Source organism: Gallus gallus, chromosome 28 (genome assembly GCF_016699485.2).
Source record: "Gallus gallus isolate bGalGal1 chromosome 28, bGalGal1.mat.broiler.GRCg7b, whole genome shotgun sequence".
NCBI lineage: Eukaryota > Metazoa > Chordata > Aves > Galliformes > Phasianidae > Gallus > Gallus gallus.
Window position 1 is genome coordinate 5,197,054 of NC_052559.1, and position 19,647 is coordinate 5,216,700.

The 19,647-nt window shown below is 40.0% G+C and overlaps 1 protein-coding gene across 5 annotated transcripts in view; it reads right to left on the reverse strand.

Moving 5' to 3' along the window:
* Nucleotides 1–59: 59 nt before the first annotated feature.
* The window catches only part of KDM4B (lysine demethylase 4B), a 78,128-nt gene continuing 58,540 nt past the window's right edge, over nt 60–19,647 (reverse strand). For 3 of the 5 annotated variants that reach the window (XM_015300182.4, XM_015300181.4, XM_046904730.1), the window contains 11 exons: nt 17,296–17,474; nt 15,976–16,198; nt 13,325–13,401; nt 13,107–13,162; nt 12,702–12,848; nt 12,500–12,608; nt 7,309–7,494; nt 7,047–7,211; nt 6,271–6,390; nt 3,056–3,148; nt 60–2,357 (listed from right to left, as the gene is read on the reverse strand). In XM_015300182.4, the coding sequence (XP_015155668.3) occupies nt 2,172–2,357; nt 3,056–3,148; nt 6,271–6,390; nt 7,047–7,211; nt 7,309–7,494; nt 12,500–12,608; nt 12,702–12,848; nt 13,107–13,162; nt 13,325–13,401; nt 15,976–16,198; nt 17,296–17,474 (1,541 nt within the window). In that variant the 3' untranslated portion in view covers nt 60–2,171. The remainder of the gene's footprint in view (nt 2,358–3,055; nt 3,149–6,270; nt 6,391–7,046; nt 7,212–7,308; nt 7,495–12,499; nt 12,609–12,701; nt 12,849–13,106; nt 13,163–13,324; nt 13,402–15,975; nt 16,199–17,295; nt 17,475–19,647) is intronic. The other 2 variants (XM_015300186.4, XM_040653827.2) reach the window with 2 other exon arrangements.

The window sequence follows — 19,647 nt, forward strand, 5'->3', positions numbered from 1 at the left end:
CTTTAACCGACAGAAGACAGCCACGCAGGAGGAACAACTGAGGCTTTTAAGGACCTTGCCAATGTTTAAAACTTTTATTAGTCTCAGTTTGTTTGATTCTCAGAGACTTCTACTGAAAAACGTCAAAACCTCAGAAATAAAAAAACCCTGTTTGAAACTTCTTACAAACATGCACATGTGCACACAAAGAAAGGAACCCACAGCAGAGGCAGTAAGAAATAAAGGGAACTGCAATTCTCTCAAGGGAGAACAAAAACCAAAAAGAAAATTAAGAAAAAAAATGACTGTCTCCACTCTTCACTAGGGCAGTTTAAAACTCATCGAGTCTTGTACAATGCTGAGCTACCATCTACTAGCTCACAAATCCTTCCCACTTACTCACTAAAGATCCAACTATAGCACTGCTTAAAAACCATTCCACAGAACAACGACCACCTTGCAAAGGGGCTTAAAAGAACAAAAGAAGAAAGAATATTGGAATATTGTCTCTTTCTGTCCAGTGACTTCAGGGAATTAAGTGGAAAAGACTGCCATGCAGCATTGAGGATAGCTTCTGCCAGACCAGGACATCCAGGTGAGCAGCCATGCACCCCGGCCCCCCCCACCCAGACATCTGGAAGCCACATCTCCTTCCCAGCTCTGCACTTAGGGCTGCATTCGTCCTTCCTTCTGATAGAGGTCCTCCAAAGAAAGCAGAGGACTTTCCAGTGACTCCAGCAGGGTTTTGGTTCAGGCTCTTATAAAACACTGTTCCATAACAGCTCTTCAACCAGAGGTGATTTCCAAGTGTCCAAGTGGGAGCTGCCTACTCAATACTTGAAGATTTGTTTTTGCTTTTAATGCTCATTCAATTCTCAGTGAACTGAGTCCAATCAAATGAAGGGCTTGCATTCCTCTTCCCAGGAGTATCTTAAAGGCTCAGTCTTTACTTAAGTAAAGGATGTCACAACAATCAAAGATGTTTGGGGAATTTCTTCTTTAATAGGATAAAAGAAAAACATACAAACACCTCCCAGGCTTCTGTCATGGAATGATTCTCACAACTGTAAGAACAACTCAGAAAAATAAAAATGGAGTCAAAGAAATGAAAAAGGCTCCTATGGGAGACATGCCTACCAGAGAGCTAGAACAATCCCTTTATGCTCTAGTCTGCAGTGGGGAAGGGGATGGCTTTTAAAGGAACTAACACAAGAAGCAGCAACAGAACACTTGCCAAAACTGAGTGGCATATTATAACTGAAAGCCATGCTCTTTGTTTTTTTTTTGTTTTGTTTTGTTTTTTGTTTTGGGATTTTTGTGTGTTTTTTTGTTTGTTTGTTTTTGTTTTGTTTTTAAACTAGAAAGCAACTTAGATGGCAAAGGTGGGAAAGGAAGATGACAAGAATGACCACACCTGGCCATTGCTTTACTACATCCCTTCCTGGTGACATGGCAGAAATGCACACATCTATCACTTCTTTAAGAGAATTAACAGTAAGAAACATCCCAGCTATGAAATATTTCTTTCCCCATCTTCCCAAGGTTACAAAGGAGATAGTGTTTCTTTACAAAAAGGAACCCAGAACTTTCCAGGACATCTGTTCTTGCTTTCTCTCTCCCCAGTGTAATATTAGTCACATTTCATTGAGGGGTGAGAGGGGAGGATTTTATTTTCTGTTTTAAAGCCATAATCTAGAAAAATGCTTTGTGGAAACCTTTGTTTTCCAATTTTCGTTTGCTTTTTTTTTTTTTTAATAGTGCTTATTTATAGAAAACTTCACAAAGGTGACTTCTATGTACAGAAAACACAATTCCAAAGGCTGCTTCAGTAGTCAATGTCATAGCACCTTTAAAGACAAAAGAGTTTGACGTATTTTAAAAAGTCACTTAGTCAAATCTTAACCCTTTCCAGGCCTTATAAAAAGGAGCTAATCACAAAGCTCCATCAGTACAAACGCTGGAAAGTCTCCAGGTGAATTTCTGTCTGCAGGTTTCTCAGGCTCCCAGTTCTATTGGTCTGGCAAAGTAGAGGTAGCGTGCAGCCAGACGTGATTTTCTAGCAGTCCAAACCAGAAGATGATGAAAGGAGTTCACAGCAGGGTATTGCACAATGCTGGTCTTACATTCCAGAGTTTCCTGGTTATTTTTCTACAGGCTTGAAAAGGGTTAACTTCATATTTAATTAATCCTGGTTAAAACATGTTGCTCTGAGTTCCAGGTTGGTACTGTGTCTGCAACAGGCTCTCCATAAAGGCCAAGTAATCTGGGTTTTGTCCATACTCTTCAGGATTCCTTGCATTCCCCAGCCGGGGACGCTTGGCTGCTCTCATTTCATCTCCCGAAAATACATCTTCCTGAGGGGCCCCAGTGCTGAGGGACTGCAGGAGGCATGAAAGTACAGTATTAGAGGCACAGGAGGAAAACAGAGGTAGATGTGCACAAACTGTTGAGTGCGCCCGCTTAACCAGGCAGCAGACATAACATGGCAGCAAACAGTCTGGTACAGTGAACTTCTGAAGAAAAACTGAATTCCGAAGCATGCAAATCACACAGCTGAAGGAAAAACCTCTGGGCTTCTGAAGCCAAACTGGAAGGAGAAGCCCTTGAGTTGCCTTCCTTCTGTATCAGAACATCTTTTACTTTGATTCCTGCCTTGACAGTTCACTGTTTGCTCTTACCCTCTGTTGCTTCACATTCTCCACTCCTAGAATGCACACAGGAAAAGGGGCTTCCCTGATGTCTGTTAAAGAAAGGAAAGACCCAAAGCACTTGGGGGCTAAGATGACTTTACGGATGATTGCTGCTGTTCATCCTCCTCTTACACTCTCAGAAGAGATGCATTTCTCGTATTGCTTTGTTCCTCTGAACATATAAAGGAAAAAACATTTAAATGCTTCTCAAGCATTTACACACCAAGGGTTTCAACAACCCTACATATTTTGCAAGTGATCTGGAATTTTACAGCGACAGAAGATGAAGGCTGCATTCACCTAAAGTCTAAACAATACGTTAAGAAAACGTGAACAAGTACGTCAAGCCACAGCCATTTCATTGTGTCTTTTACTTCAATACCCACCAAGCGAGACTTCACTCTCTTCGGAAGCTCCTCCTCCAAGGTATAAATATCACCACGCTTTACCATTAGTTGCGAGCCATCTTCAAACTCAACCTGCGCAGTAGAAAGAAAATGAAATGTTTGGCTTCTAGGTTCACAGTACATGATCAGTTCACTCCCAGATAATGCCAAGCATTCATGGAATACCAAGGAAGCATCAGCAGCCAGCTTCATGGGTGATTCACTGTTCTTGGCTCTGCATTTCTCTAGCTTTGCTGTAGAATGAGCTTTGTTAAGAAGGCTGAACCCAAGAAGAGCTAGGTTTCAGTGCTGCTCAGGCATCCCTGTTTTATCTGGCCCAAGCAATTTCATTCAGTGCTCCTGCAGATTAGAATGGCTGTGCTGCAGCCTGCTATCCTCTCCAAGTCAGAGCACTAGAAATTTCCACTGTTTTTTTTTTTTTTTTTTTTTTTTTTAATTTAAATCCTGGGAAAAAAAAAAAAAAAAAAAAACAGCTTTTCACTTATTATAAAAGGCAGCCCTGTATTCAGGCCAATATGGTAATAAGAATTTCTTTCATCTTAAACAAAGCATTTTTACATGTCATAAGGAAACAACTGCAGCTACTAAAATACATTTCCATTAAGCAGAAATAATCAGTCAGGTACAAGAAATGGTGGTAAGTCCTCATGTTAAATCTTTTGCACTAAGTACTGATTGTGTCATGAATTATGCATCAGTTGGTACAGCAACGTTTATTCACAGAGACATGCATATAAAAGTGTTAAATTACAAGTTTTTAAGAGATGCTCACTTCCTTTGCTTAGGGCCTATACTTTTCTGCATAATGCAGAAAAACATACAACACAGTTAATGGGGAACATCAGGTTCAGACTGGACACATTCAGGAAGAAGCAAGCACCTGCACCCTGAGCTCCTCCTGTGCTGTCCAGGTCTTATAACAAATCAGTTACCCAAGATCTGTAATGCCTGCTGAGGTTCCTTAGCTGAGCAATGCACACCAACAGTAATAACTAAGCAGGTAGGAGAACAGCCTTTGAAAGATGAGCTCTGCTGAGCTGGTTTAAGATTCTACTGCTCCCATTTACTCTCTGGTTTTACAGATCACTAGGGAACAGAATTAAGAGCCCAGCTACAAGCAGACTCCTGTCTGCCATTTCCACTGCATGTGCTCAACTTCAGCAGCAAGGGAGGACTGGATGCACAGGGCAATGACATCTTCAGCAATCACATGATGGCTGGACTTTGTTTATTAAAGTTCCAAACTACTGATATGGCTCAAGACCCTCTTATGAATACACATCAGAGTATATTAAAAGTTGTTTGGACTAATAGGTATATATATATATATGTATACATATTTAAATGCATAGATCTAATCTTAGCACACAGAATACAAACTTAGAGATGTGAATTGGAAAGCTACTGCAAAATAAGACAGGACAAGTTTAAAATGCAAAAGCTAATCCATGCTGTCTTCCTCTGAACACGCTAATTTCATAACAGAACTGTGTCTTTGTTATTAAATACAATCCTATTCCAAAACAGACCATAGAGATTCACAGCAACTGCTGAAAAAAATACGCACATAGGAAACCAATGTAGAAAGCTATGCAGGCTGTTTTCCCCATGGAGAAGAGCTTTACTTATAGGTAACTGTGTGATTTGAAAAACACAGGCTCCTCATGCATATTTTTCTGTCATCTGGCACTTAAAGTGGAATAGCCTATTTCAAATTATTTTACCTTCAAGAAATCGATGACAATGTCCTATAGTGTGATTAAACTGGAATGCATAAAAATAATCTACACGGCACGACGTATTGTACTTATTCATAACCTGGGTCACCTGGATCACATCTTCTCTGAAGCAGTTGCCTTCCATTACGCACACAAAAAAAGACTGTTAACTAACAAGGTGGGCTATTGTGCTCTTGGCACACAGATATGAAACACTCTGTATGCAGAAAGGATAGAAATCAGAACCCAATTTCAAACAAATGCAAGATTTGGGACTTCCTTTGCCTTTTATAATTGTCTAGGGGCACCAACCTCTTTAAAATAATAATTCTTTGCAAATTCCAGCATGTATTTTTCAAAAGAACGTGCACAAAGCACAACTTCCTTTACAAATCACTGTTATTTTTAACTTCTTGGTACCATTTAAAATAGATTTAGTCATATGAAGGTATTGCATCTTATAAAACCTTCTGCGCTGAAATGTTAACACTGTGTACCAGGTTAAATCTTCCTTTATTCACTGTCACAACCTTCTAGAAACAAAGATCCTGTCCGTGCAACAGACTCAAAGACCAAAAACCGACTGCTATTCTTCTCATCTTAAAAATGGAGGTGGTGAGAGTGTATCTGGCTATTATTCCTACACACTGCTACTGCTCTGCGAAGTCCCTTCCCATGACTAGAAGTAGTCTCCTGATCCATAATTTCTCTTACTTTCTCTAGAATTGTCAAGGAAAGTTTTAATTATGTAAGTACTGACTCATGGGAAACTGTAGGTCATGAGCTACATTAGCACAACCCATTGGACAGCTATCAGAGAATACTGAGAGCAGGTCACTTTGACCTGAGCTGTTCACTAACAAAGCCGAACCACCAGCTGTTAAACCTCTTTTCCCCACGATGGAGGTGAATGGCTTCTCTTTCACAGGCTCCCTGCTATGGGCACATTCCTGTGTAGAAGCTTCTTGATAATGGTGAAAGCTCAGACAGGAAACAATTGCTATAGGTCACAGGAAAGGAACACCTTCTGGAGACCAACCTGTGGCATCTTTGTCCATGTAAAGAGCAGAGACATTTACTTTCAAGAGGAAAGCTACTTCATGCCAAACAAGCCTGTATGGATTTTAACAAATCCTTTTGTTTTACTAACTCTCTTTTATCCTTCAATCCAAGTGAAAGACACTCTAAACAAAAAGCTGCGTGTTTTTCTCACTGGAAGAAAAGCTTGTTTTAAAAGCACAGTCTAGATATACTTCTATTCATACATCCATATTCTTTCACAGAAAACCTTTATCCTCATCTTACTGTAACACTAAATTTCTCCTTAGACTACCAGTAGTATTAACTCCAGAAAGCAAATTCCCTCTTCATGAGTAAGCATCTCTCTTCAGAGTAAGTATCCAAGCACCCAGGAAGCAATTAAGGCAACAGTCAGACATACTGATATGAAGCATGTGGGTACTCCTCCATACCTACCTGATAAATCTGACTGATCTGAGCTGCAATAAACTTGGCCTTATAGATGATTCCATCTGTCCACTGCAGTTGAACCATCTCACCCTCTGGAGGGGGTCCCAGCTGGATGCAGTCTCTGCTCTGAGGACATAGAGACAAAGAGGTCAGACAGCCAGAACAGACAAAGCTCAACAACTAGTAGAAGAGGTCACTACTCAGGGAAGTTGCCATGTAACACTACAATTAAGCATGAGAAAGTTACTAGATTTGTGATTAACTAATCTCAAACAAACCAATAAACTGAAAAAAGAGAAATAAAGCACCTGCACCTTCTGGTGACAGTACTCAGTTCTAGAAAATTTCTCATTACAGATCCCAAACCATCATATCACCAATGTCAACAAAAACATGTGGGTTGACTTGCTACGTTTCATGTGGTGAATCAATGGCTCAATCACGAAGAAAAAGCATGAGATAACAAGTCAGCCGTTTTTATACATTCCTCCTATTAAGCATATTTCCTATTTTCAACCAGAAGTGCTTACACACAATCTGTTTCCCCCATGAATCACAGTTGTCAGTTGAAAAACTAGAGATTATTCAACCACAAAACAAACAGAATGCAACTTAAAGCAAACACTGCTTTCTGTTAAGTACTATGCGTACAGAAAAACCCCATCTAAAGGAACAAAATAATGAAAATGAGATAAAGTCATAAAGAAGAAGGACAGAGATGAAGAACAGTATGAGGTTACACTCATTTATAACTGCAATAGCCTCCATAGTCAGCTGCTTACAATAATGCTTTCTGGGTAAACGTTGTCACTGTATGAACCATCATCAAAGTTTACTTCATAGAAAGTCTGTGTTGTCATGCCAATGACTTTACATCTGTAGTAGAGTCCATTCCGGTTCTTTGTGATCACAGTCTGTCCAAGGGTCACCTCCCTTCGAAACTGAATCTGTGTGGTAGAGGAGAGGAAGAAATATGCAATTGGAAAAGCTGTGTTACAAATACAGGGGCAGGGAAACAAAAACAAAACCACCCAACAAACTCACATTCTGGTTGGCTGCTTTGTGTTTGAAGCAGGTAATGGACACAACGTAGGGCCAGTCATCGGGCTCCATGGGCACACCAGCAGCGTGTGCGCAGGTCACGTGGAAGGAAGTGGAGCAGTGCTCGTAGGAGCACTGGATGCAGGCACCAGACACTTTCTTCATCCGCTTTCGACAGTACACACATTTCTGAGAAGAAAAACAAGTCAGCATCACGCAGTCAGCAGTAGCTTTAAGGCAACATACTGGCACCCACAGGATCACAGTTCTATACCGTTAGTGTATACAGCAAAGAAGGCACAAGCAAAACTTGGGATGTTTCACGCTAGCGGGTCAAGTCTGGTACTACCAGAACTGCCCATCCTAATACAACCACTTGTAGAATCACTATAAGCCAAGGAACTACAGCAGGAACTGATGTCATTCCCACGAGCATGACGACATCTACCAGCACCATACTAACAGCGAAGCAGACTTAAATGCAATTGGAGATTGTGTTCACTGGAGGACTGACAGGGAGGATACAGCAGACAAACACACATCAGTATTATCAAAGAATGGCTGCAATGTAATACTCATCTCCTTACATATACAAAATAGCTGTTATTTCAAGCAGCAGCTAAATCTTCAGAGCTACACTGCAATAAAATAATGCTTTCATTTTCAGAAAGAATGAAACATGGGATAACTATGTAATACTTTGTTCTATTCTATTCAATGGAATGTTATATCTATTGGATCTAACAGAATATCATTTCTTGTAATGGAACAAAATATTATGTGTGGTTTTTTTGTTTTGTTTTTACACAAAAACATATCAACTGAAAATGTTTTATTGGAATTCATGTCAGATTAGATACGGCTGACAACATGGAAAAAATAAAAACAGAGTACCAAATATCAGAACTGCAGGGGAAAGTAGTATGAAATCTTTCAGTATTTTTAGAGTATCTTCTGCAAAGCAGATCTATACATTAGACTCATCTAACGTTCCCTAGCAGCACCAAATTGCTTCCCTCAGAAACACAGATGAGATTTTGGTAGTCCCAAACCAAAGGATTTTATGTTCAACACCTGGTAATATTTCCATGCAACTATTTGGAAATGCCATTCTTAAGCTTTTAATATCTTAAGCCTGGAGAGTCTGTTACTGATCAACGGCAGCTTCTTTTCCTTGGTTGAGGTTTCTCATATGAGGCAAATCAGGGAAATTATCATGCCTGATATGAACACACATTTTACTTGTTAGAATGAATTGTGCTACTTAAAACAGATCAAATAAAATCCTGGGAGACATCATATACCCACGAATCTGACTATACATCCCAGTTATTTATTTATTAGAGAAACTATTCCCATATACAAAGAGGAACAGAGGAATGCAATAATTTTTAGTGCCCATTTCTAAATGACCATCTCCAAAGCACACTACATGGGCTTGTTTCAGCCACTGCCCCGCTGTCTGATTGACTGTCTCCATCCTAAACCATCTATCCATTAGAATATAAATGTCCCATAATCAACTATGATGCAATGCATGACAGTCTTTCTCTCACTGCGGTGTCTGATGTTAAACATGGTCTTTCTTTCCCTTATTACATCTTCATGGTTTCTCATTTACTTCACTTCTGTTAAAGCACTGTTCAAAGCACACAGCATCACAGAACTCATGACCTGAGCTGTAAGGTCTGTATGAATGACTGCATCCCATAGGATTAGCAATGCAATATAAGCTGCCTGTGCTCACGCAGTCAGTCTGTACAGCTCCCAGAAGTACAAACTCACTCTGTTTCCAGATCTGAGGCAACTGAAGAGCGTATCCTCAAAAATATGCAGAGTCATAAAGTATTATAAACTATGTAATAAATGCAAACAAAGAACTGCCAAATTTCAGAGTTATATTTGTGTTCTCATAGTACATGGGACCCAGGCAAGAGCTACAAAGCATTGCCAAGGCAAATAAAAATCATTCCTTCTTCAAAGAGTATTTCTTTCTCCCTTCGAAGCAAAACACACAAAAGAAGGGGAGATGCCTTCTTCCTTATTTCTTGCCAGCCAGCCGCTCCCCAGCCATGACCCATCCCACAGGGATCTGAAGTCAAATTCACTTCCTGTGAGTTAAATTAAGTCAGTATGTTTACACCAAAGATTAATTTGGGCTTCTTTACTTACATTAACGAAAGCCAGGAAATTCAAAGTCAGGGCCTTACTGTTGGCAGAATGTGGGGTTTTTTTTTGTTTTGTTTTGTTTTTTGTTTTTGTTTTTGTTTTTTTGTATTTAATAAGCTATGCCTTTATCATTCTGTAAACCATGTTCAAAAGCCAGATAAGCGCTACAGCAAAGTGCACAGCAGGAACGCAGCACTGAAAGCAAGTCAGTAGCAATGAGATCTCATTATTAAACTGCCAATACCTAATTCTCTCACCAGCAGGGACAACTGTTGATATACAGTGTGCTCAATACTGCTTCTCCAGGGAGCATTAACCCTCAAGCATCAGGAACCTCCCCTTATTGATGCGAACAGGACTCTTCCAAGACAAGAGGATTAGCTCACATTTAATGACACCCGAGCGGCAAACAAATTCCTTACGACAGAGAAGAGAGAGATACACAAGTGGAATATCAAGAGCAAATATGATCAAAGGATAAGGAAAAATGAGAGCCACAGTGAGACTGAAATGCAGGAGATGTGGAGGGAGTAAGAATGTTGAACATCTGGAAGTGTGGGAGATGGGACACATAGAAGCATAACTGCTAAGTACTACAGGGAAGCAGCACGTGCAAGATTAAAGATGTTTTCTGAGGGAGGGAAGATGTGAGAAGGTCTAAAGCCCAGAAGAAAAATCTTCAGAATGAATGCACATTGGAGAGTTGGGTCGTAGCTGGAAGTAAGGAATGGGCTGTTTCCTGCTTGATGAACACTGCAATTCATTTACTCCACTGAGGAATGACAGCTAATTATTCCAAATTTCCACATCAGAAATAATTTATGCACACAGGCTCGTAATACACCATTAATCAGGAAGCAAGCAAACTGCATTCTTCAAATGATGCAATACCCACAAATGAACTGGTAAATCTGTGCTGCAAAAGGGAAGCCTGGTGTAAGTTTGCACAACAGGAGATACTCCTCAAACGGGTCACTGTAACTCCCTGACACATCAGCCCTCTCACAGTAACATAATGCATTTAAGACAACAACAATAAATAATAATCACAGATAGACATCTTATCTACTCACTTCAACTAATCTTCACATTATTTCTTCTATATTCTTCCATCTTTTTCAACAAGAAAAGTCAACTCTTATCTAGCACTACGTCAGCTTTAATGACAAGACCACATCTAACACCACTGCCTTTCAGTGAGCTTCGGTATGGCTTCCTAGATAAGCTGCTGGCAGAAGCACCACCACCTTTACATCTCAATTATTATTAATCTTTACCTAGTTCATAACACTAAACTGATTTCAAGTTTTAGCTCAAGACAATTTGCTTTCTTTTCCAAAGCAAATTACACTCAAAAAAACTTGATGATCCTTGAGGTCCCTTCCAACCCAAGCCACTCTGTGCTTCTATGAAAGTCACATTAGATGTGGTGGCAACACCAACAACCTACTTTCAACAGACATTGACAGAAGTGCATCCATTCCGTAACAGCATTCAAAAGTATGACCAACAGTGCAGAATTATTTTGCAATCAGTAATTAGGTTAAAAGTCTACTTCTTACATCCTGACAGCTACGGTGTAAATGGAATACAACACCAAAGAAATTAACAAAGCTATAAAGCTTTAATTCAGGCATATAGACACACAGTAGGTCAGTAAGGCTTTGGATGGAACAGCCATCAGAACAGAATGAAGCAACAAAGTTTTACATTCACTAACAGGGCCCAGGCTCTATAGGATTGTAAGGCAGTCACAGAAGAGTTAAAGAATTAAGACAATGTTTTCTTGTGAGGCTCCATTAAGCAGTACAAGTAAGTCTTGTGTAAAAGGATTTTTAGTTCATCATTACAAGTGCTGGTAATGAAGAGGATGCATGCTGGAAATGTCAGATTATCCATAAAGACCCAGTGCTGTAAGATTTATCACTCTCACACCACGCTGCTCCATCACTCCACTTTAATAATGAATGCTTTTTACGTTCACATTTGTGTACAAAACCTATTTGCACAACAGAAATAACTCTGGAAGCAGACAGATTCCTCCTAATCTCTTACCCAGGCCTGTCTGGGCTGCCTGCACTAAATAGCTGCACAGTGAACAAATACATCAGTGCTAACCAATGTATCACTGCTAACATCACCTTCCCCCATACCACACAACTATTATCCAACTGAATTCTGTACGAAATAAGCAGCAAAAGCATGATTTATTTTGCAATAACACAGCATAGAGATGGAGCATTAACTAACATGAAGATTAATTGCTTTGAGCTAATGAATCATCCATTACTAATCCCTCATATGAGACTACGTGCAGCTAAGTAACAAACTGTAGCTGGACTTTTATTAAGATCTTTGTGGTGTCTCACAGTCATGGTCACAAATAAATGTTTATTCATTTCTACAATACATTTGTTGATGAACAAAGAGAAATACTTTAAGGAAAGTTAAAACAAATTACAGATGAACTAGTCAGCATACATCAGCTTCTTCCCAGTTACCATCTCCCAACCCACTCCTGCCATGCAGTACTTAGTTTAATCCCCACTGCAAGGTGGGTAAATATCCCAGGCTCCATCTAGGGTAAGAGCACAGTCTTAGAGACTAAAGGCACACCGGTTGCTTATATGTAAGCTTATATTAGACAGCACCTCAAGAACGCATCCAAATAATACAGCTCCCTGGTGCATTTTCATAAGGGCTTATAGAGACAAGACGAAGGGAAATGGCTTTAAACTGGAAGAGGATAGATTTAGATTAGATATCAGGAAGAAATTCTTTACTGTGAGGGTGGTGAGACACTGGAATAGGCTGCCCAGTGAGGTTGTGAATGCCCCCTCCCTGGAAGGTTTCAAAACCATGCTAGGTGGCACTTTGAGCAACCTGATCTAGGAGGAGGTGTCCTTGCCCATAGCAGGGGGGTTGGAACTAGATGATCTTAAAGGTCCCTTCCAACCCAAACCATTCTATGATTCTATGATCTGTGGGGAAAAGACTGAGAACACCAACATCAAAAGACACCTACCAGTTTCCACCTTTGCTCTGGAATAGCAGTGATATCCACAGGATGACGCTCTATTACATTGAGAAAACGGGCCTCAGGGACAGCGATAGCACAAATTATATGGACCCACCTGGAAAAAAAGGTAAAGAGGAAACAGAGTATACCACTATGTGAATTAAAGACTCCAGAGGGCAGTTAACATTTCTCTGACTCCTTCACCTACAGTATCAAGGCATGTTTATGGTGGTGGTTGGCAGACTTGGCAACATTACCAACTAATTTGTTAATCATTGTTGCCAAGGTAAAGGTCTCTGGAACAACTGGGCTCAGTCTTCTTAGGCATCTGATCCTGAATGATACTAAATGTTTTCTGTGAAAAAAAAAAAAAACTTTTCACTGAGAAGGAACCAAATTTAAGAGTGTTCAGAGCCACATACCTCTGCTATTGAAAAATCTGGTCCCACCTGTAAGACAACAGTTACCAAAGTTCACCCTGCTAATTTATTGAGTAGCAATTACCTCCACAATGCCAAAAATTGCTGATACACTGAGTATCAAACCCAAACTCACAATACTAGAACATGAGATGCAATAGGGAAGAACAAAACCATTTAAAAACATTACTTACCGCCCATCAGTGGTCATCTGAAGAGCTCCTCCCCTGAGATTACACAGGCAGCATTCCTGTAGTAACAAAACTACTTCAGAGCAGGACTGGAAGGATCTTCCAGACCTCTCAGAAAAAAAGCAACTATGTCTGGGATGCAAAGGCAAAAAGTACCCTCCCACCTCCCATCGCTGTGGAAGTATCTCATCAACTCCGTCTCCAGAAGAGTAGATGCTTACCGCTGCCCATGCATTGGCTGAGCATCGTGAGCAAGACCAGCTTTCATTCACCAAATCTGGACGTATTCCATAACAGCCTGAAAGAAATGAAGTTATACGCATCAGAGTTCTGCTACTATTTTTGTAGCACTAGCTTGTTGACCGTTCAGTTCACAAACATCTTTGAAACTGGGAGCAGCATTTGAATAACTACAAGGAAAGTCATTATCAGGGAGCAGACAGAACTTCGACCAACGGGTTTGAGAACAAAACACTAAACGAAAAAAATACATGGAGAAAACCCCGAGTACTTTGATCCTTTAAGCAAGGACCGGAATTAAAGTAATACTACTACTACTGTAGTAGTATTCACTTGCACATCAGGACAGTTAAGACCACTGAATTCAGCGACGGCATTTTTGCTGAAGGTATTCTAAGCAAGAAGAAACGGTAATACCACAACAAAATTAAACACATGGATTTCACATTAAACAGCATTTAAACTACTTCTAATTTCTGTTTATACAAAATACTAGAAGCAACAGATTTTACAAGGCATCTATGACTGCACTATGTAAGCACCAATGTACTTCTCCGCAGCAACGAAACAGGAAATTGCCATTATGCCTGTAATAAATACAGTGAAAAAAGACACTAAAACCCTTAAAACTCTGCAGAAGGTGCTGAGGTTTGATATTGAACAATGGCAAAAGGCACAAATACTTTTTTTTAAAGTGCATCTATGTGATTCTACCATGCTTGCAAAGAAAGGCTATTCTTTAGCAGAAAATTAAATATATTTATAAATTGCTGGCCAGCATCCTAGTTAACACAAAGCTCAACCCATGGCCTTTACCCTCTCCTAACAGAAATGAACATAAAACATCAGCTGGACAGTCTTAAATTACTGAATAAAACCTAAAAGAAGTTATTCAGAAAGCACCAAGACTGCCACAATAACTGGATTTATAAAAATTATCCACTTAACCAGACAAACAGTTTGTCAAACAAGTCAATAATATAGATCCACAGCTGTCTCCTATATGTTAAGTCTCTCTTTATCACATGGTGAACCAAGAAAGCACATTCAGCTCAATCCTGGAAAACAGGCAGGGGTGATGAATCTTAAAAAACTAACCTGGAAACTGAGCTGCAAGAGAAACTGACACCCTTAACTGAAATATTGTTGGAGCTCAACAGGGTGTAGAATAGCACTGATTTCTTGCTTCAAGTCCACAGGGAGCTGGGCTAAAAGATCTGAGGGGAGAAATAGTCAGGGTTTACTGAATCCCACATTCTCCCTTAACAATGATGGCAAAGGAACAAGAACATATGCCCTTTTCATCGATTTGTCAACACCTTAAAAGCCTAGAAACCTCTGCAAAAGCTTTCTTCTGTGTCCTCGCTGTTGTCATAACCTACTGCAGTTGGGTAAGGGCACTTCTCAATAGCAAGCAGACTGCCAACTAGTTTTACAGCATGCTGTCAGATAAACCTAACTGCAACTGAACACTGCCATCCTGTAATAAAAGCAAATGGATTCTCTGCAGCAAAGTCAAAGGCATATCACAGTTTTGCAGTACAAACAGTGACAAGGAAACAAAGCAGACACTTGAAACTACATCAGAATAGAGCACAGAAGTTAGGCCCGATTCCCAAGGGTAAGGCATGGATAAAACAGAACGCTCAATTTCTCTACGCAGTGTCTGAGACTGCAGATTAACATCACTTTGCCCACATAACTCTCTAACTAAATCAGAGTTTGGCCACTGAAACCATTTTGATATACTAGTCTATTGAAGACATATGGATACACAAGATCCAGCATCTCTGGTCTGATCACCACAGAAACCACAGTTGGTGGGGGGAAAAAAAAAGAAAGCAGTCACACTCTTTCTTTATCCTTTGCTTTTACTAACCACAAGTGAGTGACCATAATCACAGCTGCAGTATGGAAACAGAAGTTGTGCTTTAGTTCTCCAGAAGAGCCAGCCATACTGAGCCACATGGTGACCTGCGGACGATTAAACTGGAACAACAAAAGTAATTCCAACTATGCAAGTGAAATAGGATTTCCCATCTGTCAAGATCAAACAGCTGAACAGTAATTTGTCACATCCAGTACAAGTGCAAATGTTAACTGGATGTCATACAATCTACAGTGAAGGTACACTCGACGAGGATTAATCAGTTCTCCTTTTAGACAGAAATACCAGGGAAACACACAGACATATGTTCCTTTATGTAATCAAGTGCCATTCCTACAAATAGTAACTCAGACACTAATAAAAATATATCTCAGAAACTCCTCTGTACAATGCATCCAAAACAACAGAACCAAACCGATCTTTCCTTACCTTAGGCTGCTATTTGAACAAACCAAAACAGTACAATAAGCTGTGTGATTTTGGCTTTATTGTAAAAAAAAAAAAAAGATAATAAAATGAGGGCTCTTTTATGTGAAGCATAAAAGAATCAGCTATTTATATTTTATGAATAGTTATTGCCAAGAAGGACTCAAATATACACAAATACTAGTACGAGAAAATGAAAAAGTGGGAGTGACAGGAACAGCAAGCATGTCTACAAGGATTTCAAATACAGACAACATAAAAAGAAATTTGAGAGTTTCTGAATACCCAAAACACTTTGGTGACAAAGGAAACACTCACTAGCATGAACCTGCAGGCAGCATTTGGCACAGGATATCAAGGAACTGGTTCCATCTTCTCCAATATATGAATTTGAAGGAAGGGGCTCTGTGTTTTCTCCACTTGAGGTAAAGCACATCTCTGGGATCAGAGGCTTTGTCTTCTGTCCGCACTTAGAAAGGTGAACAAAAGAGGTGGTCTCCCCTACAGAGGCTGGGACAGCTTCTTTATCCATCTGTAAGGACTTGAAGAGAAAAATCACATCACTTCTCCAGTCACAGTTTTATTCTTAAAGTCAAAGCAGTACCCTTACAAAAAGGTCATCTCCCATCATCCAGCACCTGCCACCACAGAGCACAAACAAGGAACCTAAAGCTGTATCTTCTCATGCACACTTCCACCCCCACCTTTTGCTCCTCTCTCTTCCTTAGACCTCTACTAGGATTTGCAATTTATTTAAAAACTCAAAGAAACATTAGAATAATTAGGAGCCTTCCTTGTTCTCCTTCAGTAAAAATCTAAGTTCCTAAACTGCAGCTGCACACACCAAGGAGAAAATGAAAATTAGTAAAAACAAGACCTCCCACCACTCCCCATGATACCCTCCATCCTTGTGGCATTCTTCTTTCTTTGGCATTCCTTTTCTTTCTACAAGATTTTCTCCAGAAGAACATTTCAAGCTTTCTGCTTCCTTACAATCTTTACACAACATTTAGCAATTCTGAATAGATACTTTATTCTCAATATTCAATTGCAGGCTGAGGAGGGTTCTGCTTTTCTCAGAAAAAGCTTCAGGCACACACACACATACACACACACACATCCCTAGTACACACATTCCTATTGGATACATATGGCCAGATTTGGCTCTATAAGCATACAAGAACAAATCCATACACAACTGGGCAAATAACTAATTCAGCTGATAAATTCCGCCTTTCTGCTATAATACATCTCAAAGCATATCGGTAATTTCCAAAAAATGATCCATATGCTTACTGAGCAAATCTTTATTTTGCTGCTTGTTTGTGTATATTCAAAAATCCAGGCATGCATCTAAACAGGAGCACTCACAGGCCCAATATGGCACTGCTTCTCTGCATGAAATAGTTTGCAGTGCAGAGATCTGTATGTGCCATTTAAATAATGAAAGCTGAGAAAGCCAGAGAATCCAGCAGAGATAATGGGCAAGGCCTGACCCACTGCTTCAGCCAAATCCAAACACTTCTTTGAGGCACATGCTTGTATAAGACTCGCCACTTGCTTATGAAGATCTTCACTCTAACTTGCACAGACACCATTCAGCACCAACACATCCGTCAGAGCAGTTTCAGGAATTACCTGGGTATATGGGTAAAAGAGGGTACAGACAGCACAGTATGGCTCACTCAGGGCAGCAGCTGCATTGAATTTCCTTTCAGCTGGGAAATTAGGTGCTCTATTCTTCCACTGGAGGGAAAGTAAAGATTTCAAAGCCTCTGGGTCACTCATATCTTCCTCCCCAGAAAATGGAAACGTTTCTAAAAAGAAAAAGTTCCAAAATAATGGACAGTCTTTAGTAGAGGCAAAACATAGCACAGCAGAGTTACAGAGTTAACATTTCAACAACACAAGAAGTTGAATAAATGGGGACATTTAACTCATTCATGCTTCTTCACATGTCTTAAATTCTTCCTTAAATGGATATAATTTCCACTATACGGGTTGGGACGGATAGAGCAGAGACCTGATAATGTCATCCATGAGGAAGAAGAAGAAACAATCAATATTTATTGTCTCCAGAACTCTCTCCATTGTTCTAGCCCTGGAAACCAACAGCATCCTCTAATGAAGCCAAAGTCAAAATACATGATGCAAGTACAAGGAAATCTCCCTTTACTTTCTCCAACGGGGAGCTGTGTTCAGACAGCTGTGCATGCAGGGCATGCTGGCTTGTTTAGGCTAACTCCCAATTCCCAGCTGTCAGCAGCAAGTCCGTTTCAACCTTCACAAAGTGCATCCCATACCTGTTTCTACAAACACAAATGCTGGCCATGACGTGCACACAGTTCAAATTTTCATTTTACTTCTCTGCAACTACTTGACAGCTACTACCGTCAAGTGCACGTCACTGAGCCTTCAATTTACATTCATCAGCACCTTCTCTTCTGCCAGAGCTCTGATAGGCACTGCTCGTACTGATTAGTTTGCTAATTCTTTGTTTTTACAAAACCCTTGGTATTTTACAATTAAACCACCACAGAATCCATTTATGCCAGTTTGAGGATCCAAGTTTCCTACCACGCATTACTAAGGAGTTCTGAGTCACGATAAGTATTTAAGAAATGTTCAGTGCAAGACTAAATGTAAACTGCTCACATCATTATCAATCTGCAAAGCACCCAAAGAACACCTTTGATCAGAAGGACTCAAAAACATCTCAGTGGAGCTTTATCCTCAGAGCTCAGTGCCTGAAACCACGTTGTTCACTGCTTCACTATTAATCACTGGAAGGAGGCAGTTAATGCTCTCCTCTCCACTCCCACATCCCTTTCAACATCTTCAAACTTTTACCCAATTGGAAAAGATAAGAGGATCTTTCAGAAAAACACAGCCATGTTCACAGCCAAGATTTTGAATGTCCCTCTAACTAACCTGAAAGTTATTTGTCAGACAATGTGGGATTGTGCTCAATCAATCCTCTTCTGAGATTATGAACACTTTTACCTTTGTCACACTTAAGTGAAGATCATTTTCTAAAACATCCTTGCTTTCTTGAAACATTCAATTTCTGTGTGGGATCTTAGATAGATAGATAGATAGATATACAAGGATGTGTTATACAGTGGTGACTTCAGCTAAGCACACTTAGGAGTCCACATCTTGAGTAGGGTGCAGCCGGAACTAAAAAGATCAGTGACCCTGGGTATGCAGATTGATACTCTCCATGTCTTACTTTCAAAGCACAGCTCAACACTCACTTCTTAAAAAAATCAAGCACCTTCAAGGAATTTTTGAGACATGAGCCAAAACCAAAGCATATGTTTCTCCAGATTTTAATCAAAGCACGTAAGGAGACAAGAAAGGATTTATGGTACCTGTTAAATCAATGAAAGCTGGCTGGAAACCAGCATCATAATCCATACTGACAGAGCACAAGAAAAAAGAACAGTCAGTACTGTTGTATGTGATCATTGCCTTTGCTCATCCCAGGATTAAGTCTAGGTGAGACTCAGAATTCAGGATGCCTCCTATGTCTCAAAAGCAAGTTACACACAGAGAGAAAAGGCTAGCAATTTGTCTCAAATGAATCTTAGAGCAGAATACTGTGTTCCTTTAATTTATATGTTCGCTCTTCCTCACTGCAGCCTCCAGATCACCCTTATACATTAACCCTGAAAAAGCAAGGAGCGCAAAGAGCTGCTGCTACTCCCTGGCAGGGAAGAGAAAAATCTGTTTGATCATCTTTTGCCCAGTAGTGCTGTAAATCAGTCCCCAAGAAACACCAGCTTTAAAAGAAAGCTGCTCCTGAGTCAGTCAGGAAAGTCCCCATACACCATCCAACAAGTGAAAACAGTGAAAGGAATCTATCTAATGAGGACCCTTCAGCACAAAAGTTTGTTGCAAGGTCTTCTCACCAAAACAAAATAACTAGACTCAAATGTTTTTTCACTTCTCTTGACATTACACATATGCAGGCTATCAAATGCATCA